Source organism: Perognathus longimembris, chromosome 20 (assembly GCF_023159225.1).
Source record: "Perognathus longimembris pacificus isolate PPM17 chromosome 20, ASM2315922v1, whole genome shotgun sequence".
Taxonomy (NCBI): domain Eukaryota; kingdom Metazoa; phylum Chordata; class Mammalia; order Rodentia; family Heteromyidae; genus Perognathus; species Perognathus longimembris.
The window spans coordinates 42,871,018-42,898,530 of record NC_063180.1 but is presented as its reverse complement, the minus strand read 5'-3'; the positions used below and the strand labels follow the sequence as shown (position 1 = coordinate 42,898,530).

Here is a 27,513-nt window from a genome sequence, read left to right as displayed (position 1 = left end):
CCCTTCCAAGGTTAGAGGTGAAAAGTCCCATTTCCTGAAATTCCTCAGCCTTTGCTTGCATGAGCCTATTCAGAATTTCATAACTGGAAACCGGGCACTAAATATAGAAATGAATGCTAGGACATGAACAATGTTTGATGTAGGTCAATGAAAATACAGTAAAGAGAGCAAAACATGACTGCAAATGAAGGCACTTTTAAAGCAATAAAGGTTGCTGTTGTCCACATTGCCTGGGTCTTTTCAAGTCTTTTTTTAATGTTTCCTTTTGGTGGCACTAGAATTTGAACTCAGGACCTTACACATTGCTTGGCTCGCTTGGTTGCTCTACCACTTGAGCAATACCTTCAGTCCTGATTTTGCTGGTTATTTTGGAGATTGGAGACGCAAAGGCTTTTCTGCCCAGGCTGGCTTCAAACCTCAATCCTCTAGATCTCAGCCTCCCTGAGTAACTAGGATTATAGGCACAGGCCACTAGCACCTGACCCATGTCCTGGTTTGTTTGTTTTTTTAAAGTTTGCAAGAGTTGATTTTCTAAAGGCAAAAATAGTATTTCTGTGAGGCAGCCTTTCATATTTCCTTTGCAGCTCCTTGCACACACTTTCTAAAGCACACCAGGATTAATGAAGCACTGTAGACGTGCCGCGATCTCTGACCTCTTGTGCTGGCGTCTGGCACTCGGGTGGGCTCTGGTAGTGTCCTTGGAGTAACGATTATTTTCTTTGTGGTCAGCTTCCACGTGGTGGCCTCCAAGGGGAACCTTGAGTGTTTGAACGCCATCCTCATCCATGGAGTGGACCTCACAGCCAGCGACCCTGCAGGTACGCTAATGGCACTGGATAGCAGGTGGCAGCAAAACAGGAAGCTGTTCCTAACCTGGTCTGTCCATCGTTCTGTGGGGGAGGGGCTAAGGATTGAACTTAGGGCCTTGCAAGTACTAGGCCAGCATTCTACCACCCAGACACTGCTAACCTTCTAAACCAGACCTAAATGGGCATAACCAGAGAAGTCCTAAATTTTCTATTTCAGAGTTCACTTCTGAAGGATCACTGTGGGGACAGGTCTGGGATAGGAAACCGGAGAAAGCATTACTGAGCAGGTGGAGACCAATTAACCACTAAAAAGCTGGAAGTGGAGCTGTGGCTCATGCGATAAAGGGCTAGTAGCCTTGAGACTCTTACCTTGAATAAACTACTCAGAAAAAAAGCTGGGATTGATACTGCGACTCTAATGGTAGAGCTCTAGCTGCTCAGGGACAGTACCCAGGCCCTGAGTTCAAACTCTAGGATCAACACACACACACACACATGCACGCACGCACGCGCGCGCGCGGGGGGGGGGGGGTAGAGGAAGAGAAACAATTACAAGGGAGTTTGGAGGTAGTATGTTCTCCACAAGTGAACCTTTCTAGAATTCAGAATCACCTTTTAGACTGTTGGGTCGCCTCCCCAGCCTTGGGTGTGCGGCCTTGAACATTACATTTTACTTCGCGCCTGATTCTCAGAGACACATGAACTTTGAATTTTAGCTGAAGAATAAACATTTGAGACCCCCTTCTGTAACCTCTCTATCTTCACTCTCTCCATGTCCACCAGCCACAGGAAATCTAGGTCTCTTCTCCTCTCCTTCCCTCCTCTACCCTCCCCTTCTCTACCTTCCTCTCTCCTCACCAGGATTTCACTACCAGCTTTGTCTGTGTGCTAAGACATGGGGGAGCATAAGGCAGAGGTCCTACTCTTTGGAGATTTATGCCATTATTTTCTTTCCCACCTTCATTGTTTTCGTGTGTTTCTCATCTCCTATTAAAAGAGCAAACTAGGTGACAAATCTTAGACACTGAAAGCCTGCTTACAAAGTAAGCTTCCTGTGATTGGCAATTGTTTTATTGTTATTATAAAGGTGATGTATAGAAGGATTGCATGTGATTGAAAAAATTGTTCTATGCAAATTCATAGACTCCTTCCCATACATTTCCTATGATTTCTTTTGTAGGGAGAAATGCTCTTCACCTGGCCGCTAAGTATGGACATGCATTGTGCCTACAAAAACTTCTACAGGTAGCTTATTTTTACTGGGAAAAAAAAATGTGTTCTTACTGTCATTTTGGAATTTGAGATCAAAGAAAATGGTAGGGTAACTTTGACTGTTAGATTACACGGTTTTTTTCCATCATTCATGAAGGAATGTGTACGACAGAGAACAAAAACCCCAGGGAAGCAAAGTACATAACTCAGCATATTAAAAATAAATAACCAAGATGACCTTCCTGTTGACCTTAGCTGGCGATTGGAATTTTCTGTTGTGTAGAACATAGCATAAGATAAAGTAATGTAACAACATGTGATTTATCTATTTCTGTACAAACATAGATAACATAAACGATGCAGCACTAACATCATTAGTGAAACTCGTCATTGACGAATCATAGCATGCTATAACTACTTGGCTGAGTGATGCCTTTGCAGGTCCACTCAGCATTTGCTGCTTAGCTGCATAGAGGAACCGACTTGTGCTTTGATTCAACAGCGCCTTTTAACTCTTGCTGAAAACAAAACAAAACAAAACCCCAAACAATAATGTATTTTCAATACTCTATGCTATTGTAATGTCCATATGTTTCCTGTTTGGCGAAATGCTGTTAAATTTGCAGTTAGATGACATTATTATATTTGTCTCATGTCAAAATATTTAGTAGATTGTCGAAAGTCTTTACTTTCTTTGATAAGTAGAATATTTGCAGATTAAATAACAGCTGTTCATTTGAGTGTGGATATTGGATTTTAAAGTAAACTCTCAGATCACCAGGTTTCTGTTTCCACAGTACAATTGTCCCACCGAGCTCGTGGACCTACAGGGCAGAACTGCACTTCACGATGCAGGTGAGCCCAGCTTGCCTGGGCGGGAGCCCCGGGTATCTGCTCATTCACGTTCAGCCCAACACGGGTCTGCTTGTCTCTGTGCTAGTATTGCTTGAACTCAAGGCCTCACTCTTTTGCTCGGCTTTCTTGTTCAGGGCTGGCGCTCTACCACCTGAGGTATGCCTCTGGTCTGGCATTTTGCTGGTTAGTTGGAGATGGAGTCTCACAGACTTTTTTGAATGATTCCTCAGGTGTCCTAAGGAAAGGTACACCCTCAACAGCTAGATATTTGAGTACTTTTTAGTTGTCTCTGAGCATTTTTGGAATGTAGTCTGACTGCTTGCCTGTCACTTCTAAATGTGAAATTCCTATAGATTTCTAGAAAGCCGAGGAAAGCCTCCTACCTACCCCTCTCGTGTATAGGGAATATTTGCATAGGTTAGAGTGACAGGTAGTAAAAATGTGGTTGTTCATTAACTTTCCTTTAGACCTTTTATACGGCCTTAATTTTCTTTCAGTTTTTTTCTTGTTTCATTTTAGGTGCTTTTATTTATTTGTTGTCCTTTCTCTCCCAAAGCAATGGCAGACTGTCCTTCCAGCATACAGTTGCTCTGTGACCATGGTGCCTCTGTGAACGCCAAAGACATCGTGAGTCCACATTTAAATGTGATCTCCCTTCCTCCCCGGCCCGCCAGCTTCCGCGTGGTTTCTGATTGGTCGTCTTGATGCTGGCTCATTTTTCTTGTTGCTTAGGACGGGCGGACACCACTTGTCCTGGCCACTCAGATGTGTAGGCCGATGATATGTCAACTGCTGATAGATAAGGGGGCCGATATTAATTCCAGGGATAAACAAAACAGGTAATTCTCTCCTCATGGCTTCTTGGTCGTGGCTGTTGATGACGAGGCCTTGTTACCGTGTTTTGGTTGCCATCACTGCAGCTCTTCATCCTTAGCCTTTCTTTCTTCCTCTGAGTTAGCCTCTATTTCCCAGTCTGTAGGGAGGAAGGAGAGGGAGAGGTGGCAGGATGAACACCGAATAAAAGCTTTGGTTGGGTTAGAGGCTGGAGGAAAGAGGATTCTGTGTTATTTTAAACTTTAAAAATACCTTTAGATGGGCTGGGAATATGGCCTAGTGGCAAGAGTGCTTGCCTTGTATACATGAAGCCCTGGGTTCGATTCCCTAGCACCACATATATAGAAAACAGCCAGAAGTGTTGCTGTGGCTCAAGTGGCAGAGTGCGAGCCTTGAGCAAAAAGAAGCCAGGGACAGTGCTCAGGCCCTGAGTCCAAGGCCCAGGACTGGAAAAAAAAAAATACCTTTAGATAGACACTGGTGGTGCATGCCTGCAATCCTAGCTACTCAAGAGGCTGAGACCTGGAAGATCATGGTTTGAAGCCAACCTGGCTGGAAAAGTTTTTGAGAATCCATTTGCAGCTAACCAGGAACATGCTGAACTGGAAGCACGGCTCAAGTGGTAGATTACCAGCCACGAGGGAGCAAGCCAAGCAACTGTGAGGCTTAATGAGATGGGCACAAGTAAGAAATGCAGGGGAATAAAAGAAAGCCCTTTGAGATTCTCTGAAGTGAAGGAGGTGCTCTTGGCGCCCTGTGGCTTGCTGGCTCTGTGTCAGTTAATTTCCTAGGTGTTTTCAGCTCATCCAGCCGGGACCTAGTGTTGTCATCTGGGATTTTATAGACAATTATGAATAAAGTCATTCTTTTTATTTGATTTCATTCTTCTGAACGTTGCATCCTGTTGTTTGTAACTTATGGGAAGTAGAAAAACAGAGTAGTCTTTGGATTTTATAGTTTCCATTGTTTTTATTGTTCAGACATCTCAAAGAAGGAAATTCTTAAGCAACTAAATCATTGGTGTGACTAACAAAGGTTTTATTTTTTGCTTTTCTTAATATTAGCTTTTTTTCATTCAGTATAAGCTGGTTCCAAACATGACTAAGAATATTTGATTTTAAAGGTTAAATTTTACCTGAGGGGCAAGGAATTACTACTGTAATATTTTATGGTTGTTAGAAAAACAATGTAAAAGGCCCACCTAGTCCAGAATAAATACAGTGTTTTTTTAAAAAGATTAAATTTTATGAGAAGAGAGAGATAATCTAGTTATCAATGAACATGCCTCGTGTTTTTATAGACCGTATATTTTTAAAAGGACTTTTTTTCCTCCCACTAGAGGGTAGAGGGTCACAAAAACCTCAGTAAGGCAGGGCAGCATGTGTTCTGTAATTTAATAACTGATGGTTTAAAAATAGAGTTTTGACATTATATTTAGGGTTTTTTTCTTGTTTCATCCTTAGCAGTTTTAACCTAATAACAAAAACTTCAGTTAAGCCCTTAAAAAAACAAACAATTTTAGACCAGCAACTAAGGGAAGGGAGGCTATATAAGAACAAGAGCATACATCAAGAAAGGCAAGCATAAGTGTTCACATGAAATAATTGTGTTTCAGTGTCCACAACTGAAAACAGAGTGAGACACGGGATTAGGACTTGATTTCAATAGGTGTTTCTTCCCCTCATGAGTAAAATTACAAGATTTGATAAAATGGCTTCTAGGATCCTGGCAAGTTTCCACAACAGCTTCCGGCTATTACTGCATAGTTGTGCTTTGCCACTGTACCATGAGGTAGTGGGTTTCTCCTGGTCGAACGAAGCAGTGATCCACAGGAGCACTGAGACAAGTTTCCAATAAAGCCTGCCTGAAGACCTGAAAGGTCTCCTTGTAGAGGAAGCAAGAGGACCCCATGAAGAGCACCGGCTTCTTCACTGAGAGGAGAGAGTTTTCTAGGGGAAGTTTGTATGGTGTGGTTCAGCTCACGGAGGGACCTTGAATAGAGGGTTACCATTTTGTAAGTCACCCTCCCTCCATTTCTGCACCCTATTTGCCCCCCCCAAAAGACAACAACAATAATCCCGAAAGCAAAAACAACTACCATCACTGCCACCACCAATAAACCATGTGCTTCCATTTCCTGAACTTTGTTAATGTAAATTGTATTTTAAATGTTCAGAGGAAAATCGTTGGGTTTTGAACAGACCCTGAGGGCTGACTGTCGGACATTGAAGAACTGGAATAAAGTGGGTTAGTTTGGTGGCCAAAGTATAAGATGGCAGAAGATTCTGTGCAAACAACACAAGGCAAATGCTTTTTATAAAGGTGCAACCTACGGGATGAAAGTATAAAGTGAAATCTGTATCTGCAGCAAGTGTCACTTCTTAAAGTGCTTATTGCTTCTTTGAGAGGTCCCTGGCAGTTATTCTGGACTGTGCTGTGAGGTTTTCCTCAAGATCTTGTCTTCTATCTGCCTTTCAGAACTGCTCTCATGCTGGGTTGCGAGTATGGCTGCAGAGACGCGGTTGAAGTCTTAATTAGAAATGGTGCTGATGTAAGCTTGCAGGATGCCCTTGGCCACGACAGCTCTTACTATGCGAGAATTGGTGACAATCTGGACATCCTCACCTTGCTGAGGACTGCCTCAGAGAATGCCAACAAAGGTACAGCCCTTTCCGTCGCCAGGGAATCTAAGATGACTTGGTCAGTAGTGATGCTAAGCCCTGGTCCCCCACCGTCTGTCATGATTGGCTTAATTATGTCATTGTCACTTGTTGCCAGGCAGTTTTGTCACATATGGTTGAGTTTATCAAGTGAACTGTGATCTCTGGACCAATCTAAGAACTATGGCACAAGAGGCAATTCAGATGTCTTTACTAATATTTTACCTATAAAAATTACATTGATTTTCTTTCTTTTGATAAGGAGTGAAACTCCTAACTTTTTTTTTTGCCAGTCCTGGGGCTTGAACTCAGGACCTGAGCACTGTCCCTGGCTTCTTTTTGCTCAAGGCTAGCACTCTACCACTTGAGCCACAGTGCCACTTCTGGCCTTTTTCTATATATGTGGTACTGAGGAATTGAACCCAGGGCTTTATGTATGCGAGGCAAGCACTCTACCAGTAGGCCATGAAACAATTACTGTTTCTACACGCATAAAACAGTCAAGTACTACATACTGAATGTTTGTGGATATTTTTCTGCTTATGAAAGAAAAGTTGGAAAATATATAAAGGCCCAGTGCATATAGCCACTCGTGGAGAACCCTTGGTCCTTCCATGCACGAGCTGGGGCCCACATCTCCTTGCAGTCTTTCTTCCCACTCATTTTGGGGCTAACCTGTAATTCTGAGTAAACTTTTTTTTTTTTTTTGCCAGTCCTGGGGCTTGAACTCAGGGCCTGAGCACTGTTCCTGGCTTCTTTTTGCTCAAGGCTAGCACTCTGCCACCTGAGCCACAGTGCCACTTCTGGCCATTTTCTATATATGTGGTGCTGGGAAATTGCACCCAGGGCTTCATGTATAAGAGGGGAGCACTCTCCCACTAGGCCAAATTCCTAGCCTCCTCTGAGTAAACTTTTTGATGGCATATTTGAGTTTGACTTTTCCATTTGCAAAGATTTTTCTATAGTATCTTTTCTCTTGATGGACATAAGATCCCATTTATTTAAATTTAGTTCGATAAAGCTTCTTTCTACAGGAGGTGTTGAAGCAATGGGGGGCTTTCACTGATTTGTTTGTATATGTAAATAGTTGCAATATTTTTATTATCCCCGCAAGGTCAGTTCCTAGGAACGGAGTCACTGGGTATTGGGGGTGTACACTTTTTTTTAAGGTTTTTGATATTTATTAACAAATTGCTTTTCAGTTTGCCTTAATACTATCATACTTGCTAATTTGGTAGGTGAAAAAATGTTATCTTGTCATAGGTTTTGGCAGGTTTTCGAGGAAAGCTTAAAATGTACTTGCTAACTGTTGACTCACCCAACTTACCCTGTCATCCCACTGGTTTTCTCTCTCTTTAATCTTCAGGGAGAGACCTTTGGAGGAAAGGACCCCCTTTGCAACAGGTAGAACTTCATTTTATTTTTCACAGTGATGTGTGCTGTGTGGGTTAAGTCATGGGCTTGGGAAGGCTGGTTGGAGATGTACCACCGCAGTGAGCCTGGGCAGGCTGTGCTGCCTGTGAAGACCGCTGGGGTCATGGTGTCCCGATGTTCTGTGAACTCAGCCCAGTCTAGTTGATACCTCCCATGGAGGGTGGGCAGCCCCCCCTTGATCACCCCCTAGTGTGTGAGGTCCCAATCCTTACTGAGTGATGAATTTGGGCCTGACAGGTACTGCCTCCCCTCCTCTCCTTTCCAACAGATTCTACCAGCACACTAAGAAATGCTAACTGGGGGATGGGCAGGGGGAGGGGCGGGCACTTGTTGTTGGTGTTCTTGGTCTTTTGCTTGGGTCTTGTTTTTTCTGAGACTGGGTCTCACTCTGTAGCCCAGGCTGGCCACAAACTCTGGATCCTCCTACCTCAGCCTCCTGAGTGCTGTGATTACAGGCAGGCCCCTCCACGCAAAAGCAGAGTTCAAAACTAATTATAATGTTATGATTTTAATACCGCTCTTAACGCTTTTCTTTTTAGTCTTTCTTCCATGTGGGTTTAGTTGAGGACTCCACCTTAAAAAATAACATAGTACCTGAAACAGTTCATGCTTGGTACTAATTTTATTAACAAGCAGTATAACCCTTTGTGTCCCAGCTGGAGTAAATGTGTCCTGTTCTGCTCTCCTCTCTCGAGCTGACATGGTTGTGTGACACTCTGGCTCCAGGCTAGCGTTAGGCAGCTTTCTTCCTGCACTGGCTCTCTGCTCTCCTCCAGCACCTCTAGTCCCTGAAGAGATCGCCCTCAGGTACCGCCAGCGCCTCACCCTCACCCTGTGTCATCTCATCGTCCACCCAGTCCCCTGCTGCACTCAAGCTCACCTCCCTTCCCTGTCTCAGTGTGCAGCAGCCGCCCTCCCATGGCTCATGTCTGTGGTCTGTGCCCACCTTCCTTTCCATCTGGGGTAACTTTCTAACCGCTCCTTGTTCCTCTGCTAACCAGTCTAGGATAATAGAAGGAGAAGGAGAAGGAGAAGGGAGAGGAGGGTGAGGAGAAGAAGGAGGAAGTGGGAGGAGAGGAATAGGAGGAGGGAGAGGAAGAGAAAGAAGAAGAGGAGGAGGAAGAGGAGGAGGAAGAGGAGGAGGAGGAGGAGGAGGAGGAGGAGGAGGAGGAGGAGGAGAAAGGAGGAGGAGGAGGAGAAAGGAGCCCAATACAGTATCCACTGCTCAGTCTGCACCTGCTACCTCGCATGGAATCCAGGCAAACTGCACTCTGAAGTGTGCATGCTTCGTAGAAGGCACTGTTGGATGGAAGTGGTGCCCAGCTCCCTGCTGTAGGGTATTTGAGTGAAAACAAGGAGCTTGTGCTTTACTGGGAACACTAAGACCACTGGCTCTGAAGTGCTGCGTTTCCATTTTGTGTTGAATACTTTGAGAATCCATGCTGTCCATGGGATTTATTCTGGTCCTAAGGAACATGTCCTTATGATCAGCAGACTGCCGAGGTGGGGCTGGGTAGGGCCTGCAGACTGCCTGCCCCTGCCTGCTGGGCTGCAGAAGGAGGCAGGAGAGGCCAGTCAGGTAGCAGGTGCTGAGTGAAGGACTCTGCACCCATTGCTGGCCAGCAGCAGGTACTGGGGCCCCATCAGTGGCGCGTGCCCTGCCTGGGGAGCCGGGGTGCCAGGGAGGGACTTTCGGAATGTATCAGGAAGCTAGCTGGTCCTAGCCTATCTGAAGAGCTGGGGTGGGGAGCGGAGGCAGTGCGGAGGAATTGTGGAAAGTGGGGAGATGAATGAAGCAAGCTGTGCCAAGATGTCAGACTCCGCTGGTAAACAGGCCTCTGGCAGAAAAGTAGCCGGAACCAAATTTGGACCAGACCTTTAATGTTTCATCAGACTCCTATAATGATGACTAGTTATAACAGAAGCCTTCAAAGAGCCAGATACAGAGTAGCTTTTTTTAAAAAATAATACCTTAGTTCTCCTCTGGACACATTAGGGTGTCCGGACAAAACAGGGTGAACCTTGGGGAAAAAAAAAAAACTTTGGAGTATGAACACAATCTCTTAGAAAAACCTCAGGAAGAGACCTTTCGCTTTCTAAATTAGTTATTCTGCAGCTATCAAGATTAGTTCTGGAAAAAAAAACAAAAACGGAGGCTATGGGTTGGTCTGTTTACTCACCATGTTGTGTTTTTGTTAAAATAAGTCTCTAAGCTGCAGGAAAGTTGCGCGGCAGTAAGTGTACACAAACAATGTTTACCTGTGGCAGGCTCTGGCCATTTGGAGAACTTTTGTGTACTTGGGTTGCCCGGCTGTCTGTCTCCTCCGTAAGCCACTCCTGAGATTGGGTCTCAGCAGGGCTGGAGGGAAAAGCGATTTGTAGGGACCCCTGCTGTCCTTACCACTTCATGCCACCTGCTATGTAATTACATTCTTATTTGGGAGTGGTAGGTGGGGCTTTAGCACAGCTTCTGTGTGTGTGTGTGTGTGTGTGTGTGTGTGTGTGTGTGTGTGTGTAGTACACATTTTCCCTTTTAAAATGTCGTAGTTGTAATCCAAACAAATTCGTAAGTTTTAAAAATTCTAGTATTTAAAAATCTGCTGCACTTGTCTTAGGAAAGCCTGTTTCATTGAAACACTTTGCATTTTAAGTGGAAATGCCGCCCCCTGGTGGTATGTGCAGCCTCACTGGCTGTTCACTAAGCTTGTCCTCATGCATGCTAACTTGCATGTTCTTAATGTTTCTCTAAAGTGGAACTTGAAAGAGGAAGTCAACATGAAGCCGAATCAAAGAGAGCGTCCCAATGTTCAGGTACAAAGAAGAGTCAAGTTGGTGCTTCCTTTAAGAACAGGTGGTGGTATAGCAGGTGGAGTGAAGAAGGGCGTGGTGGGGTGGGAGGATGTCTTTCCCAGTTTGTTCTACCAGAATTGACTTTGGGTGTGGGAGAAACTAGGGCTTGAATTCAGAGCCTAGGGCTTGTTAAACATGTATGTTCTGTTGCTTGAGCCAGACCCCCAGCTGTAAGGATTGGCTTGTTATGAGTTTTGGGTCTGTGTAGTAGTAATGATTAAATTTTATAACATTGGACTTATAATGTAAAAGGGTTGCTTTACTATTTATTAGAAAAAAGCAAAAGATTTAACAGTGTTATGTAACTGTTGGTTCAAATGTGTCTTCATGAGATAAACCATGCATTTATGTTCATTTTGGAAAATTAATTATGGTAATAAAAGTTAAATTGAATCACTGTTCTTAAAGTTGTTTTATATACATATATAGGTATATATGGTAGTGAACTGCTTTTAAAATTATCTTCTGTAATTGGTCTTTTTTAAGACTAAGTTTTGTTTCTTTTTTAAGGATTTGGAGATTGAAAATGAAGATTTGAAAGAGAGGTTGAGGAAAATTCAGCAAGAACAGAGAATATTGTTGGATAAAGTCAATGGCTTACAGTTACAGCTGAATGAGGTAAGTGATCTATCTGATTTTTTTTTAATCCCTAAATTGTTTTACTGTTATAGTCATTATCAGAAACAAATAGTCATCTTTTGCCTATTGATTCAAGTCCTGGTGCTAAAAGGTAGAACAGGTCTGAGCATAGTAACACACATGTATAATCCCAGCCTCTTGGGAGGTGGTTTGAGGTAAGCACAGGCAAAAATTTAGTAAGATTTTATCTCTACTTTTGTTTTTAAACCATAATATGTTTTATAAATTGAGACTGGTATTGTAGAAGAGGCTTAGGTCCTGAATTGACATGGAGAGGCTTTTATTTCTAGTTATTGCTTAAAGAGAAGAAACCTGGGTGTGAACATTGTGTTCGATGTCATTTTATCTAGTGCGGTGTTGCATGCCTGTGGTCCAAGTACTCGGGAGGTTGAGGTAGTAAGGTTGACATTCAAGATCAGCCAGTCTTGGCAAAAAACATGTAGACCCAATCTGAAAAATAACTAAAGCAAAAAGCTTGGACCATGGCTCAAGTGGTAGAGTGCCTGCTTAGTGTGCACAGGACCCTGAGTTCACACACTAACACTGACTTCCCCCCCAAAGAAAACAACAACAAGCAAACAAAACAAGCCAAACTGACTTTGACTTTGATCTGTAACACTGGATGTGAGAAAACGTGGGCGTGGGGAGAACAAAGAGCCACATCAGGACTTGGAGAGGAAGAGAGACGTGAAGATTGGAGGAGGGAGAGCCAGTTCTCGGGTTCTTTTGTCTTGAAAATGCTTGTGGAGTAGGGAGAAGGTTGAACTGGTGCCCATGCCCCAGTCGGGGTAGCACACCCCCATCCCTCCTCTGAATGCAGCCCGCTGCTTTCAAAAGGTGTTTGGCAAGCTTATGCCTTTTAAGGCAAACTTTCAAGAGCTAAAGTGCATTTCTTCTTCTTCTTCAATCTAGGAAGTAATGGTTGCTGATGATCTGGAAAGTGAGGTAGGATGATACTTTTGTTTTTACACCATAATAATGTCTTACAAATTGAGAATGGTATTGTAGAAGAGGTTTAGGTCCTGAATTGACATGGAGAGGCTTTTATCTCTAGTTATTGCTTAAAGACAAGAAGCCTGGGTGTGAACATTGTGTTCAATGTAATTGTCTGTGAATCTTGATAAAAATCCTAAACATTGTAAAATCAGAAATAATTGATTTAAAACAAGAAAAGTTATAATTTTATATCATTTTATGAATATATGTACACATATACACACACATATATAAATATAAATCATTGTAAATAAAAAATAATTGATTTAAAACAAGAAAAGTTAGAATTTTATATCATTTTATGTATATATGTATACATATACACACATATATAAATATAAATCACGTTTTATTAGGATATTTATATAAGCTAGCCACTCTGCCAATGGTCAAATTAGGCCTGATTGGAGATGTCATTAACTCTAGTCCTCAAAGTCATTTCAGTTCACCTTTTCTAAAACATACTTTCAACCTAGTTAAAGCGTAGGGTAGTTTTACTTTCTTCTGTATTTATTGTTTTCCATTTCAGAGAGAAAAGCTGAAGTCCCTTCTGGCAGCTAAAGAAAAGCAACATGAAGAAAGCTTAAGAACTATTGAGACTCTGAAAAACAGATTTAAATATATTGAGGTACAGAAAACTTAAATTATGCCCTATAACTTAATGGGTAGCAATACGGCTTAGCATCTGACTTGAACCGGAGTCCCAAGTCTGTGGCCTGTGGCCTAATCTCAGGCTGTTTAACTGAGGTCTCTGAGTTGATTGCCCCCCCTGGCATGGTCTGAGGAATTCCCCCCCTTGGCACACGTGCAGAGGCTGAGCCATTCCAGAGATCCTCCAAGGCTGCTAGCACTTCCCCCTCTGCCTTCCCAGCTTCCTTCAAGGCCATTCTTTCCTTCTCAGGGCTTCCATTCTCACCTGCCACTGCAGGAGTTGAGAAGGTCCTAGAGTAGAGCGCCAGGTGGATGAGTGGTAGGGTGTCCAGGGTTGCCAGGAATGATTGTGGCCATGGATTAATCAGGACATCACAGAGGGTTCGGGACATACACCCATCTTTGTTTGCATTAGTTAGCTGTTAGTTTTTCTAAGGTCCAGTTTTAGCTTTTAGCTGAAATACAATATCCATGAAAAAGCATGCCTGTTAAAACTACTCCAGTTGATCCGTTTTCATAATTTTAATACACCCAGGTCAAGAAACCAAACATTACCACATCCAGGAATCCTGGCTTCTTGACCCCACCCAGAGGGGAGCCACTGTCCTGACTCTCTCTCTGCACAGTTATTCTGCAAGGCCACAGTGTATATTTCATAGATGTCACTGGTCACTGGAGTCTTGTATGCACTGGTTCTTTATGGCTGCTGTAGGCCTTGGCCTTGGTTTCGGTTCTGCTATCTGTCTTCTTTTGCCTTCACAAGTAGTCAGTGCTTTACAAGCGCAGTCTCTGGGCAGCGAGGTGGACCGTCCTCCAGCAGCGCTGAGGTGCATATGGCCCTGCCTTTTTACATGAGGCAGCAGCAAGTGCTAGAGATTGAAAGTTGCTTGCTTTAGAGCAATGAACTCTTTCCTTAAAACTCTGGGCCGTTCTCCTGACAGTGCTCAGCGAAGCAGTTTATTCCCAGCTGATCTCTCCTTGTTGCCGGTGCTGTGTTTTGGGAGCTAGGATAATATTGAGGAGAAACAATGTCAGAAATAAGGTTTTAATGATAATCGTTTAGAGTCAACATAGAACGTGTGACAAAATGCTGTAGCATCTACCTAAAATGTTGTGATTCTTGTTTCTGGTTTCAGAGTGATCCTTTAGGCTCAGGAAGTCATTTCAGCAACCGTAAGTATGAAAGTAGAGCTGCCAGCACAGCTCTCAGTCCAAGTACAAAAGAACGTGTGCACCGCCCTGTCTGTCCAGCCACACGGGCTGTGCCCACCCCCTTGTGAGCCACACGTCCCCAGGGACAGGGAGAGGCACCCCCCCCCCCAGCAGCCCTGCCTTCCCTCACTCACTTCCGTGTTGAAGTGACATACTCTCTAATTATCTAATTTGGACTTGTTCATTGGCTTGTCTTGTGACATTTGGGGCTGGTTTGTTATGGAAAGAAATAGTTTTCTGGCTGGCAGAAATCCGTCTCAATACTGGAGCATTTTAGAAGGATAGGTGCTGTAAATAACTCAATTGATAATTGTTTTAGGACTGTACATGTAATGAACCTTCACATTCATTTGTTCTCCAGTTTCACACAATTCCTCTAGAACCCCTTTTTCCCTTTCTTCTAAGTATTAAGTTACCTACTAACTGTCACACTAATATTTACCCTGCAAATTTCAAAGAATATAATTTTAATTTTGAATGTGTACTTTATAATAGTCAAGCAATCCAGTTAGCATAACAATCATGCGTTCTCCTAAAAACTGACAGTAGCTGAGCTTCCGCGGCTGATGAGAATGGGAAAATAGACTTTGAGGCCAGTTTGGGCCAAAAAGTTGACAAGGCCTTCATCTCAGCACAGTGGTGCGTGCCTGTCATCCCAGCTCTGTGGGAAGAGAGTTCCAGGCCAGCCGAGGCAAAATGAAAACGTGAACAACTCCATCTCAACAGGAAAAGGAGAGTGGCGATTCAGCCTATCACCCTAGCAATGGCAAGAAGCAGTGAGAGCCTAGCTCACAAATAACTATAGAGTAAAAAGGGCTGGAGGCAGCCAGGTACTAGTACAGGCTCATGCTTGTCATCCTAGCTACTCAGGAGACTGAGATCTGAGGGTCATGGTTCAAAGCCAGCCTAGGCAGGAAAGTCTGTGAGACTCTTATCTCCAATAAACTACTCAGAAAAGGCTGGAGGTAGTGAAGTGGCTCAAGTGGTAGAATGCTAGCCTTGAGCACAGAGAGGCTTAGGGACAGAGCCCAGGCCCTGAGTTCAAGCCCCCAAGACTGGCAAAAAAGGGCTGGAGGCATGATTCAGGCAGCAGAGCACCTGCCTAGACAATACCTTATTATCAGTAGGCTTCAGGTATTTCCCTTGTATTTGTAGAATTAATAAGAAAAATATCAATATTTTAGAATAAGGATAATATCCTGTTGTTCCTCCTGGTTCTCTTGATCATATAATAAATAAGTGGTAGAGGAAATGAAACCAACTTTATACTTGGCTTTGGTGTGGGTAGCTTGTTAACATATCATTTCTTTGGACAGGAAAAGAAGACATGCTTCTTAAGCAAGGTCAGATGTACATGACGGATCCACAGGTAATTCTGTTTTTATTTTTTATTTGTTTTTGTTTTTGGCCAGTCCTGGGCCTGAGCACTGTCCCTGGCCTCTTCCCACTCAAGGCTAGCACTCTACTACCTGAGCCACAGCGCCCCTTCTGGCCGTTTTCCATATATGTGGTGCTGGGGAATCGAACCGAGAGCTTCATGTGTAGGAGGCAAGCACTCTTGCCACTAGGCCATATTCCCAGCCCCTGTTTTTATTTTTTAAAATATTTTAAAGATTCTGGGTGCTGGTGGCTTATGCCTATAGCTACTCAGGAGACTGAAATTTAAGGATTGCTGTTTGAAGGTAGCCCAAGCAGCCCAAAAATCCAGACGTGGAGCTGTGTCTCAAGTGGTAGAACACTAGCCTCAAGTACAAAAGCTTAAGGACACACCAAGGCCCTGAGTTCAAGCCACAGGACCAGCAAACACACGGAACACATTTGTGCATATGTAAAAAAAACATGCATACCTGGAGTAAAGTTTTCGTTGTCATAGCTACTCTTGAATACGGTTTTCATCATCATAGTTGGTCTTGCTTTCTTGAGTTTAATGAAGGCAGATCTGGCTGCTTGTGGTACTCTAGAGTGACAGTGGCCTAAGATGGAGAGTAGGGTTTCTATCTCCTCATCTTTGGTAGCAAGCCTCCTCTTTTCACCATGGCTTGCTTACCACCTCATGTTTGCTATATAAAGGAGAAGATATAGGATCTTTCCAAAGCAATCTGTGTTGGCTTTGAAGTACATTTTCTTTTGCTGTTAAATGTATGTTCTGCTTTTTGGAAATTCACATCAGAAACACCAAAACCAAACTTCCAAGAGGTAGCACGTTGGCTGCTTTTCTTAACTGCTTACTCCTCACCTTTATTTTCCAGTAGATGCAGGCTTGCCTTTCTGGCACCTTCAGAAGCCTGTTTTAGGGGCTGTTTTTATCTAGCTGCCTCCACAGGCAGTATGAGCAGGCTAAGGGAGGCCCAGTGCTCAATTCCAAGTAGCGACATGGACAGAGTGGTCCTCAAGCGACCAGTATTGAAGAAGATTGGAGAAATGCTCGGTGGTGATGTGCATGGGAGATGGGGTGTAATTATGGCAATTTACAGTCGTGTTAGTCTATAATAATGGATGAATTGAGAGAGAATTCAGAAGCAACAAGGCTAGGAATGGTTCTTTGGTGTCCATTTGCTTTCTCGCCATGCAGAGGAGGACGGCTTCGGTCCGGCTGACAGCTGTCACGTAGTAGGGGCTCACCACGGGCCGTTGTCGATGAGTTACGCTCACAGGCGCATCTACTGGCCGTGCAGGGCCACAGAGCAGTCACGTGCTGTCTTTCAGGACTATGTACTGCTTTCTGAACTATTTCACCCCACATTTAACTCAGCTTCTTTTTGCCAGCCCTGATTAATAGAACAAAATAGCAATCAAATTTCATGTTAACTTCTCAGTTGTTTTCCTGAGAGAATCCATCTCTTCTGTGAGTTGACTGGCATTCCCCTGACCCCCCGCTCACAGTAGCTGTCTTTATTTGGGGGGTATTTTCTAAATTTACAAAGCACTGTGTTGGAATTGACAGTGAGGCTACTCAGAAATAGTATTATTTTATTAGAAGTCTTAGTAGGTAATTCCGTGACATTTGCATATTTGAAATCACAGTACTTTTATTCAGGGCTCTGATGGCCCTTTAGACTGGAGTTCCAGATACAAAGTAACAAAGCAGATAAGTGGCGAGTGGGTCTTGGTAAGGTTGATGTTCTGTGTTCTGGGTAGGTATCAGAAGTAGCATAAGGGAAGAAGGGAGGGGGGAGGGAGGGAGGGGGGAAAGGCTAGAACCCAAAAGCCACAGCTGCCTTTCTTTTGTTCTGCAGAAGTAGGCTTAAGAGAACATGAAGTGGACAGAACCCTCCAGGGGTTCTGAGTGCAGTGAGGGGATTCATGCTGGAATGGATTTTCTTGTGCTGATCCCTTCCTCCCTCCCTCCCTCCCTCCCTCCCTCCCTCCCTCCCTCCCTTCCTCCCTCCCTCCCTCCCTCCTTGTACAGCGTGGAAATGTCTGTGCATTTCTGTAATTTAATTACTGTTGCCGCCTCCGTTGATGCCGTCCTTCCTTTTCAGGGTGCTCCCCCGGGCACGGCCGCCCAGGTGCAGAGCAGGTCTGTGCTACGACCCCTGGAGCTGGCTCCCCCCGGTCAGACCTCCTACTCGGAAAGTGAGATTCTAAAGAGAGAGCTGGAAGCCATGCGGACCTTCTGCGATTCCGTGAAGCAAGACCGACTCAAGCTCCAGAACGAACTGGCCCACAAGGTGGCTGAGTGCAAGGCCTTGGCCCTGGAGTGCGAGCGGGTCAAAGAGGACTCGGACGAGCAGATCAGGCAGCTGGAGGACGCCCTGAAGGACGTGCAGAAGAGGATGTACGAGTCGGAGGGGAAAGTGAAGCAAATGCAGACCCACTTTCTGGCCCTCAAGGAGCACCTGACCAGTGAAGCCGCCTCGGGGCACCCCCGGGCCCTGGAGGAGCTGAGGGACCAGTTGAAAGACATGAAGGTCAAGTACGAAGGCGCCTCCATGGAGGTGGGCAAACTGCGGAACCAGATGAGGCAAAGTGAGAGGCTGGTGGAAGAGCTGAGGCGGGAGGAAGGCCGGCTGAGGGAGGAAACGGCGTGGCTGCAGAAGGAGCGGAGCACGTGCAGGCTGGAGCAAGAAGAGGCAGGGAGGAAGGTTTCGGAGATGGAGGGCCAGGTGAAGCAGCTGCAGGCACAGGTGGCCCTTGCCGTCCCCACGGAAACCTTCGAAAGCATGAAGAGTGCATTGTCCAGCGAGGTGAGCGAGAAAGCCAGGAAGCTAGCGGAGGTGGAAAGAGAACGCGAGAAGTCACTCGCTGAGGTCCGACAGTTGAAGAGAGAGCTGGAGAGCGTCAGGGCCCAGCTGGCTGAGCGTGTCCGGCCCGAAGAGCACGAGCAGCTCAAACGCCGGTGGGAGCAGAAGTCTGGGGAGCTGGGGAAGAAAGTCACCGAGTTGACGCTGAAAAACCAGGCCCTCCAGAGGGAGCTGGAGAGGGCGGGCGTGGACAGCCAGTTCCTCAGCCGGCAAGTTCATGATCTGACCGTGGAGATGAAGAATCACTACGTTCCTCTGAAAGTCAGCGAAGAAATGAAAAAGTCACACGACGTGAACATTGATGATTTGAATAAAAAGCTTTCAGATGCCACACAGAAGTACACAGAAAAGAAACTGGAAACCGAGAAACTGCAGATGGAAAATGACAGGTTAAGCAAGCACATTAGCCGCCTGGAAACTGTGTTCATATCTCCTGAGAAGCATGCAAAGGAGCTGGGGGCTCTGAAATCCAACCTTGTGGAACTTAAGAATCAGCTCTCTGAACTGAACAAAAAATGTGGCGAAGACCAGGAAAAAATTCACACACTCCAGTCTGAAAACGCTAGCCTGAAAAAGACTCTGAACCTGCAGTACGTGCCCGTGAAAACCCACGAAGAGGTGAAGAGTGCATTGAGCGGCACGCTGGAGAAAACCAAGCGAGAATTATCAGATGTGAAGAAAAGAGCTGAGGACATCAATCAGGAATTTGTGAAAGTCAGAGATGAGAACGAAATCCTCAAAAGGAACCTGGAAAATACTCAGAATCAAATGAAAGCCGAGTACGTCAGCCTGGATGAGCACGAGGCCAAGCTGAGGGACATGGGCCAGAGGCTGAAGGAGGCGCAGGAGGCCAGTGCTGCCGCCCTGGCTGACTACAAGCGAGGCCAGGAGGAGGTCCTGACGCTGCACGCGGAGATCAAGGCCCAGAAGAAGGAGCTGGACACCATACAGGAATGTATTAGGCTGAAGTACACGCCGATTATCAGCTTTGAAGAGTGTGAGCGGAAGTTCAAAGCAACGGAGAAAGAACTGAAAGAGCAGTTAGCGGAGCAGGCACAGAAGTACCGTGTGCGAGAAGAAGAAGCCCAGAAAAGCGAGCAGGAAAACAACAGGCTCAAGAAGGAGATTGCCACTCTTCAGAAAGAGTTGAAGGACACACAGGCTCTGATGGGGAATGCCCGGGAAGCGGAAAGAGCGTTAGGTAGAAAAACCGAAGAGCTAAACAAACAGTTGAAAGATCTGTCACAAAAATATACGGAAGTGAAGAATGAGAAAGAGAAGCTACTAGAGGAGAAGGCCAAACAGACTGCCGAGATGCTCGCCACGCAGAGTCTCATGCAGAAGCGGCACGTCCCGGTGGAACAGGTGGAGGCGCTGAAAAAGTCTCTCACCAGCACCATTGAGAACCTAAAGGAGGAGCTGAAGAGCAAGCAACGGTGCTGCGAGAGGGAGCAGCAGGCGGTGAGCAGGCTGCAGCAGCAGCTGGACACGCACAGGACCTCCTCCGTGCCCCTGGCGGAACACCTGCGGGTGAAGGAGGCCTTTGAGAAGGAGGTTGGGATCATGAAAGCGAGCTTGCGAGAAAAGGAGCAGGAAAGCCAAAATAAAACGGAAGAAGTCTCCAAGCTCCAGACTGAGGTTCAGAGTACTAAACAGGCGTTAAAGACATTAGAGACCAGAGAGGTGGTAGATTTGTCTAAATACAAGGCAACAAAAAGTGACTTGGAGGCCCAGGTCTCCAGCCTGAATGAAAAACTGGCCAATCTGAACCGGAAGTATGATGAAGTGTGTGAGGAGGTTTTACATGCCCAAAAGAAGAAATTATCCGTGAGAGAAGAGAAGGAGTCGATACGCTGCAGCCTCGAGCAGGAGATCGAGGACCAGAAAGAGCGGTGTGATAAGTCTCTGACTACCATCTCAGAGTTACAGAGGAGAATCCACGAATCTGCGCAGCAGATTGAAGCCAAAGATAATAAGGTAGGTGTAAGTTTGCATAATAACAGATTGGAAAGCCCGGAGCAGGACTGCCGGAGGAGGCCACAGTATCCCACAGCAGACTTACAAAAGCCTGACCAAGAGTCACTTTTCCGGTTTGACTACTGCTGTGCAAAAAAAAATCCCGAATTAAAGTACACAAAAAGCAAAAGCAGTTTTCCTTCAGCCGGTCCAGATGGGAGACCTGAGACTTGCCTGACAGATAAATCCAGTTGGTTCATGGCATCTGGAAAGCCAGTGGGGTGGGAGGAGAAAAGCCCTGTACGGGCTGCACGAAAGCAAGCCCCTGGGGAGTGTCTACCAGCGGTACCAGTACATGAGCCCTCCCAGGCCTTGGGCCTCCTCCAAATCTTTCTGCACAGTGATCCTTTTACCCTTTTCCTCCTTTCTGTGCCAACTCCCATGGACCCTGAAGACTTCATTCTCCTTCCCGCATTCTCCTACACTCAAGTGGTTCCTCTTCCAAAACGCCAGCTTTATTTGGCTTTGCCATCTATATAAAAAATTTACACTACCAAGTTCAGATTACCTGGCTGATCGGGGTTTATAACATCCTCATGGCACCGTGTGCAGAATACTCACTTGTGCTTTTGAAGCATAGTCATAGAATGTGGAGGCGAAGACAGACCGCAGCTCTCCCCGTGCATGAGTAATTATAGCTGCTGTTGCCCTCCCCAGTGGACAGGCTCAACACTAACCTCTGGCACATATTCCTGTAAGATCTAGAATTTCAAGCTTTTCAGCGTATGTGGAAGGTAGGAATATGGTTATATAGAACTGTAATGGCCAGTTACTGATTTCTTCTGCATGCTGCTATTAATTTGACGACTCCTGAAAGGATCCAGGCTCATAGGTCAGTTCCAGCTGCACCTGAGCTGTGCTCCTTTACTTTCCCTTCTTCCACTTTTCCTGCAGTTTCTATACCTCACAGGTCCTTACTCTGCTGCTTAAAAGTAAGAAGAGTAAATTCTGCCCAACTCTGAAGACTGTACATGGCATTTATTTTTAACTGGATAGTACCTTTGTAGGGAACTTATTGTAGGAAATTTAACTCAAGAAATTACACTCGTTGCACATTGTCTGTACCTTTGTCTATAATCCTGGCAGTTTTCTGGTTTGTGAGGGTAAAGTTTATATCTCAAGTCAAGAGTGATTTCTGTGCACAGATGCTCATTGGCAATGAATACTGCACATTTCTCCTGTGCCTTTTTTCTCTTTCAAAAGATAACAGAGCTGCTCAATGACGTAGAGAGACTGAAGCAAGCGCTCAATGGCCTCTCTCAGCTCACCTACACCAGCGGCAGCCCCAGCAAGCGGCAGAGCCAGCTGGTCGACGCCCTGCAACACCAAGTGAAGGCCTTGCAGCAGCAGCTGGCTGTGAGTGGCAGGCACTGGGGGTGGGCCTCGTGCTGTGAGTGGCAGGCATGCGCACTGGGAGGGCGGGGCCTCTTGCTGTGCGTGAGGCTGAGGCGGGAATCTGGGAACGTGTGGGTGTTCACACCTGGAACTGTCTAGTGCTTGTATACCCTATGCCCATAGGAATTCAAAGAAGGCACCCAGGTTTGGAAGCTGAAGCTGACGTGAGTCCTGCCACTTAACGGGAGTGGCACAGAACACTCTTCAAACCTTAGCTTCCCGTCCATGAGACAGGAGAACTGACCGCTTGCTTGTTCACGTTCTTGTGGAATCAGCGAGTGCGCTAACATTTTCCCTTTCTGTAGGAGTCAGGAGTTGGTTTGGGGTGGGAAGTAATTGCTGTAATTTGGATCTGGAGACAGCCCCCCTCCACCTGTGTTCAAGACTTAGTCCTCTGTGTGTGCCTTGTCTTGGACTCTGCTGTTGGGAGGTGGTGGAACCTTTTAAGGAGAGTCAGGGCTTACAGGGAGGTCTCCTGGCCATTGGAGGGTGACCTGAAAGGGGGTACAACTCCCTCTTCTTCCCTTCTGTCCTGGAAGGGTGTCTTCCCACTGTGATGCGCTCTCTTGCTGAACCTTTGGAACCTGTGAGCCAAAATAAACCTTTCCTCTTTTTAAGTTGATTATCTTAAATGTTTTGTTTCAGTAACAGAAAGCTGACTAGTGTAATTATTTTTTTAAGTGTCCACTTGTAGCACTCTTGGTCTGCAGACTAATAATGGTAAAATGTTGCCGTCAGCATACCTAAAGGTTAGGGTGTCCCCCCCACACCCCCGCCGGCAATCAGAAGTACTTTGTGTATTCTGTACATGGCACTGTGGCCTTCCCTGTCCCCATCAAGATTTGAAGTTAGAGCGGCCAAATGCAGATCCAGGAAAATAGCAAAACGAGATGTTAAGTACGGACTTGCGATTTAGGCAGCACGTTTATAGTGAGCGGAACCTCATTTGGTTTTGGTTCTGGAGACGAGAAACCAGGGCACTGCGCATGCGGAGGGCAGGAGGAAGGCATCACGAAGCGGCTGGCGGCTGCTTCCTCCTTGGGGTTTTTTGGTGTCTGTTTGTTTTTCCTGTGATCATGTCGTTAATCCATCACCAAGAGGTTGCCTGATGGATCACCTCTTCCAGATTCTACTTCCCAGCACTGGTGCACTCGCTGGAGGGAAAACGTGTGAACCGTAGCACACTAAGCACCACTTCCAGGAAGGAAAGAAAGACTGCTGGGAGGGGTGGGAGCTAGTTCTAAAGGCCAGGACTTATACGACAGGTGGTTTTGGAAGGTGAAAGAATCGTCCAGGCAAACAGTGGTGAGGACAGGGCCGTGGGGAGGAAGGTGGGGGGCAGGAAGAGTGCGAGGGATGTGGCCAGGCGTGCTGGCAGGCCTTAGTGGATCTGGGGCCCGCATTGTAGACATTGAGACCCAAGCTGATGGCCTTGGGTTTTCTCTTCACATAAGGGAGTGTCAGCCAGGGTGGTTGAGCTGAAAGCCATGTGAGGAAAGAGCCGCCTTGGCTCAGGGAGCAGGGTCGGGAGCACCCGCAGCGGTGGGAAGCAGGGTCGGGAGCACCCACAGCTGTGGGAAGCAGGGTCGGGAGCACCCACAGCAGTGGGAAGCAGGGTCAGGAGCACCCGCAGCGGTGGGAAGCAGGGTCGGGAGCACCCCCAGCGGTGGGAAGCAGGGTTAGGAGCACCCGCAGTGGTGGAAAGCAGGGTCAGGAGCACCCGCAGCGGTGGGAAGCAGGGTCTGGAGCACCCGCAGCGGTGGGAAGCAGGGTCGGGAGCACCCGCAGCGGTGGGAAGCAGGGAGAAACTTGGAGTGATCCGGAGTGTACATTGGTGAGCATTTGTGCAAGTCTGTGCAGCAGAGGTAAACTAAGGCAGGAATTCCAGATGACTTGGGATATTGTGTAGCACAGATACCCCCCCCACACACACACACACATTTGTCAGGAAAGTTTATCCCAGTTCAGATTAGGGAATTGTGCATGGCAGGATGCCTTAACACCAATGCTGTGTTCTGTAGCTTCAAGCTCAGCGTCCTGGGATCAGAAAAGGTGAATGCTGATATTCTGATCTGTCCATCTGTCCACATTCCTAGGATGCTGACAGACAGCACCAAGAAGTAATCGCCATCTATCGGACACACCTACTGAGTGCTGCCCAGGTACAGAACTGTTGCTCCTTTGGAAAGGCTAATGTTTTCGAGAAAACAAAATGCTGTTTTATTTTTAAATAAATTTATGCGAACGTAATTGACGTTTAAAGTAGCTGTACCCCATATGCTTATTTAAAAATAATTGTGTTTCTTTTAATCGTGGCTTGCGTATCTCCCAGAAAAATTTACAAAGCTATATGGAAACACAACATCTTAAATTTAGTGTTGTCACCATCTGCTTGTCACTCATTCTTTAGACAGTTTGGCAACACACAGTGGTGGCGCCTGTTAACAGTGCCGTAGCTGGAGGCGGCACCCTGTCAGCTACACGGGCCCTCAGCGAAGGGGGGAGGCGGGAGGTGCAGGGTCGTCATCTGCTTCCTGATTGCCGGGGAGGTTTTCTTTGCAACGCAGGGAATACCAGAAAGGCATGCAAATGACAAGCAGGGAGTGCGTAGAATTGGAATAATTAAAGAGGTAACCGATAATCCTGTTTATTGAGCCTGAAACTCAGAACTTAAGATTGTTAGTTCTCTTCTTGAGGGATATGCTGAGAAAAACCATTTTTTAAGAAGTCATACTAAGAAAATATTCACAGTGAAAGGATTCAGTGTGAATGCTCAGTGGCAACCATGTGAACAGCAGGAATGAGCTCTTCAGGAAGACGTGCTAAAAGGGATAAATGTTAGCATGACAAGTGAGAGATAATAGGAATTATTTGGATTTGAAATTTATGAGGTCATTCTGTTCAGAAAGGAAAAAAAAGAGAACCAAGCAAGGTAGCTTCCCCTTGTCATCCTAGCTACTCAGGAGGCTGACATTAGGAGAATCACAGCTTGAGGCTAACTGACTGGGCAGAAAGTCTGAGAGACTTCGTCACGACCAGTAGCTGGGTGTCATCGTCCATGCCTGTCACCCCAGCTGTGTGGGAATCTGAAGGAAGAAGTGGGGTGTGGTGGCACTTGCCTTTCATCCCATCTACAGCTGGAGTGAGAAAATAGTAGGGTTGAAGTCGAGGCATACACCGGGCAAAAAGTAAAAGCCAGTCTCAATCACTGCTGAAAGGGGCCGGGGGCGTGGCTGAGCACGAGAACACTGCCTGGCGAGCGCAAGGCCCTGAGTTCAAACCCCAGTACTTCCCACCCTCAGAGAGACAGAAGGAGGGAACAAAGAAGGATGTTAAGAGGAAGCTTCAGAGTAAGAGACCTAGATGAAATCATAAAAAGATGATTTATGACACCCAGTTCTTACACTGAAAGTCCCTCCCTTTCTGTAGGTGATATAGTAGTGGCTACGGGCGGGAGCCAAGGCTTGAAACTTAAACATCCTGCTACAATAACAGATTCTGAAAGCAAAATTTGATGCCAACAGAAATGTTGTGAGCTGGAGGAGGAAGTAGGGAGAGAGGAAAGAGGGAAGGAGAAAGATGGAAGGAGAGAGGGAAGCAGAGAGAAGAGAGGGGGAAGGAGAAAGAGAGAGAGAGAGCGAGAGCGCAAGCTTTGCCCATGTTTCTGGTTATGGATGTCAGGAGCAAGTGGTGCCTTTGTGTGCCCTGACCTTCCTGTGTTCGGGAGGGAGCGTGGCTCTGGTTCCTGTCGCCCGTCACCGAGGTTGGTCAGAGGCCTTAGCCTGCGTGGGACTTGGCCTGTCTGAAGCACAAGGCACCTGGGCCCCGGGTAGAGCCATCGCCTGTGGAATTCCTGTTTGAATGAAGATGACACGAGCTGTTGTCTGCTCTCTTGTCCCCAGGGTCACATGGACGAGGATGTCCAGGCGGCCCTCCTGCAGATCATACAGATGCGCCAGGGACTCGTGTGCTAGCGCCAGCACCACCACCCCTGGCGTTCCTGCCCAGCTGCCCAGCCCTCCTCGTGCCCTCGGTGCCTCTCCGGGCCTCGCTCCGCTAGCACAATTACAATAAAATATGTTGTGTTCCGTCCGTAGGTTTTTATTTCTAATTAGAGGAGTATGTTGCTGAGTCTTTCTGTCTTCTGTTCTGTGTATTTGTTTTACAGGTAGGCAAACAACCTTACACTTTGCCCTGTGTTAACTACATATTTTTTAAATGTTTGAACTCCTAATAAAACATGAGCCATCTGAGCAGATCCGTATGAAGAGGGCTTGGGCCGAAATAATCTTCAGAGAGATTAGTTAGGTGGTGGCCACTTTTAAGAGGATTAAAAGACGTAGTTGGTCCTCAGCCCTAATGTGGTTTGAGGGCCAGGGTGTAACTTGGCTGGCCAAGTCATGTCTTTATTGAGGCAGCATAATTGGTGCCTTTCACTTCTTTTGGAAGTACAGATTTTATTTCTTATGTGAATAACTTCTGTGTCTTTAAAAAATATTGTTATTATAAAGGTGCTGTACAGAGGGGCTACAGTTTCATAAGTCAGCTAAAGAGCATACTTCTTTTTGGACAGTGTCACCCCTTCCCTCTTTTATGTCTTTTTAAATAAATTTATTTTCATATAAATGTAATTTGCAGTGCTAAATTACATTTCAGTTGTGAACAGGCAAGGGCAGAATGCTTCAGGAATTTATAAAAAGATTGCCTCATCATCTTTATAACAGTGTCTTCATTTTCTGCTTGTGGTGACTTTTCTTGCCATGGTATTTAAAACGAAATTAATGATAAAGGAGATGCTAGGTTTTTGAAGATGCCAACACCACACTTTTTTCTTTCTTTTTTTGGCATGACTTTGACATTTGCTACTCTGGTAATCAAGTACTCATGCGTGCGCACACCACGCCACGCATTCCATGCTTATTTATAGGAAAGTTGTACTAATGAGATTAATAATGTGAAATGCAAGTTTCTCACAAAATTTGCATCAGAGAATTAATTTAGGAAATAAACCTGTAAGGGTTATATAGCCAATAATGCAACCAACTGTGAGAATATAGATGGAAAAATAATAAACTTGGACATGGTTATAGTAAATAACTATTTTTACTAACTATATATATCTCACGAAGGAAAGTTTACAAATCTTGCTACTTTGTTATTTTTCAAATTTTCCACTCAGACCGAAAATGACTAATTTGACTGTAAGGAAGTCACCAAACAAGAGGGTCATTTCAGCTGAGTTGTCTTAAGTTCTTAACCGTCATCTTTGAGTGTCCTGAGCTCAGTTTTTAAAATCCCATCACATAGCTGCTCACGCCAAAGAATACGCCTCGGTATTTCTTCAGTGTAGAAACACAGTGATGTGAAGTTGGCTTGACTTCTGCGTTCTCCGGTTGACTGGGTACAGCTTCTGTGAGTGAGGTCTGTGTCTTTATTGTGCTCGCTGTTGTCTGTCATTGTGAGTACTGCCGCCTGGACTCTCGGTCACCCATTGAAGCTCCACAGGGGAACCACATTCCCAACGGATCCTTAAAGGTGGGAATAGAACTGTATGCATATTTCATATGTCTTCAACCATCAATAAAATGTTTTCTGTTGACTGTTATTTGGACATCCTTTTAGAAATAGATTTGGCTGATATCTAAGGCAAAGGTTGCATTCACGACACTGAAAGCTTTTCAGTGGGCAGATAAGCAGAACATAGAT

At 45.7% G+C, this 27,513-nt stretch overlaps 1 protein-coding gene across 4 annotated transcripts in view; it reads left to right on the top strand.

Annotated features, from left to right (window-relative positions):
• The window catches only part of Uaca (uveal autoantigen with coiled-coil domains and ankyrin repeats), a 52,134-nt gene extending 26,235 nt beyond the window's left edge, over nt 1-25,899 (top strand). For all 4 annotated transcript variants that reach the window (XM_048368790.1, XM_048368793.1, XM_048368792.1 and 1 more), the window contains exons 3-19: nt 730-818; nt 1,990-2,054; nt 2,819-2,876; nt 3,433-3,503; nt 3,609-3,715; nt 6,189-6,370; nt 7,737-7,774; nt 10,556-10,615; nt 11,165-11,272; nt 12,206-12,238; nt 12,819-12,917; nt 14,077-14,113; nt 15,469-15,521; nt 17,635-20,373; nt 21,616-21,768; nt 23,904-23,969; nt 25,710-25,899. In XM_048368790.1, the coding sequence (XP_048224747.1) occupies nt 730-818; nt 1,990-2,054; nt 2,819-2,876; nt 3,433-3,503; nt 3,609-3,715; nt 6,189-6,370; nt 7,737-7,774; nt 10,556-10,615; nt 11,165-11,272; nt 12,206-12,238; nt 12,819-12,917; nt 14,077-14,113; nt 15,469-15,521; nt 17,635-20,373; nt 21,616-21,768; nt 23,904-23,969; nt 25,710-25,781 (4,030 nt within the window). In that variant the 3' untranslated portion in view covers nt 25,782-25,899. The remainder of the gene's footprint in view (nt 1-729; nt 819-1,989; nt 2,055-2,818; nt 2,877-3,432; nt 3,504-3,608; nt 3,716-6,188; nt 6,371-7,736; nt 7,775-10,555; nt 10,616-11,164; nt 11,273-12,205; nt 12,239-12,818; nt 12,918-14,076; nt 14,114-15,468; nt 15,522-17,634; nt 20,374-21,615; nt 21,769-23,903; nt 23,970-25,709) is intronic.
• Nucleotides 25,900-27,513: the final 1,614 nt, after the last annotated feature.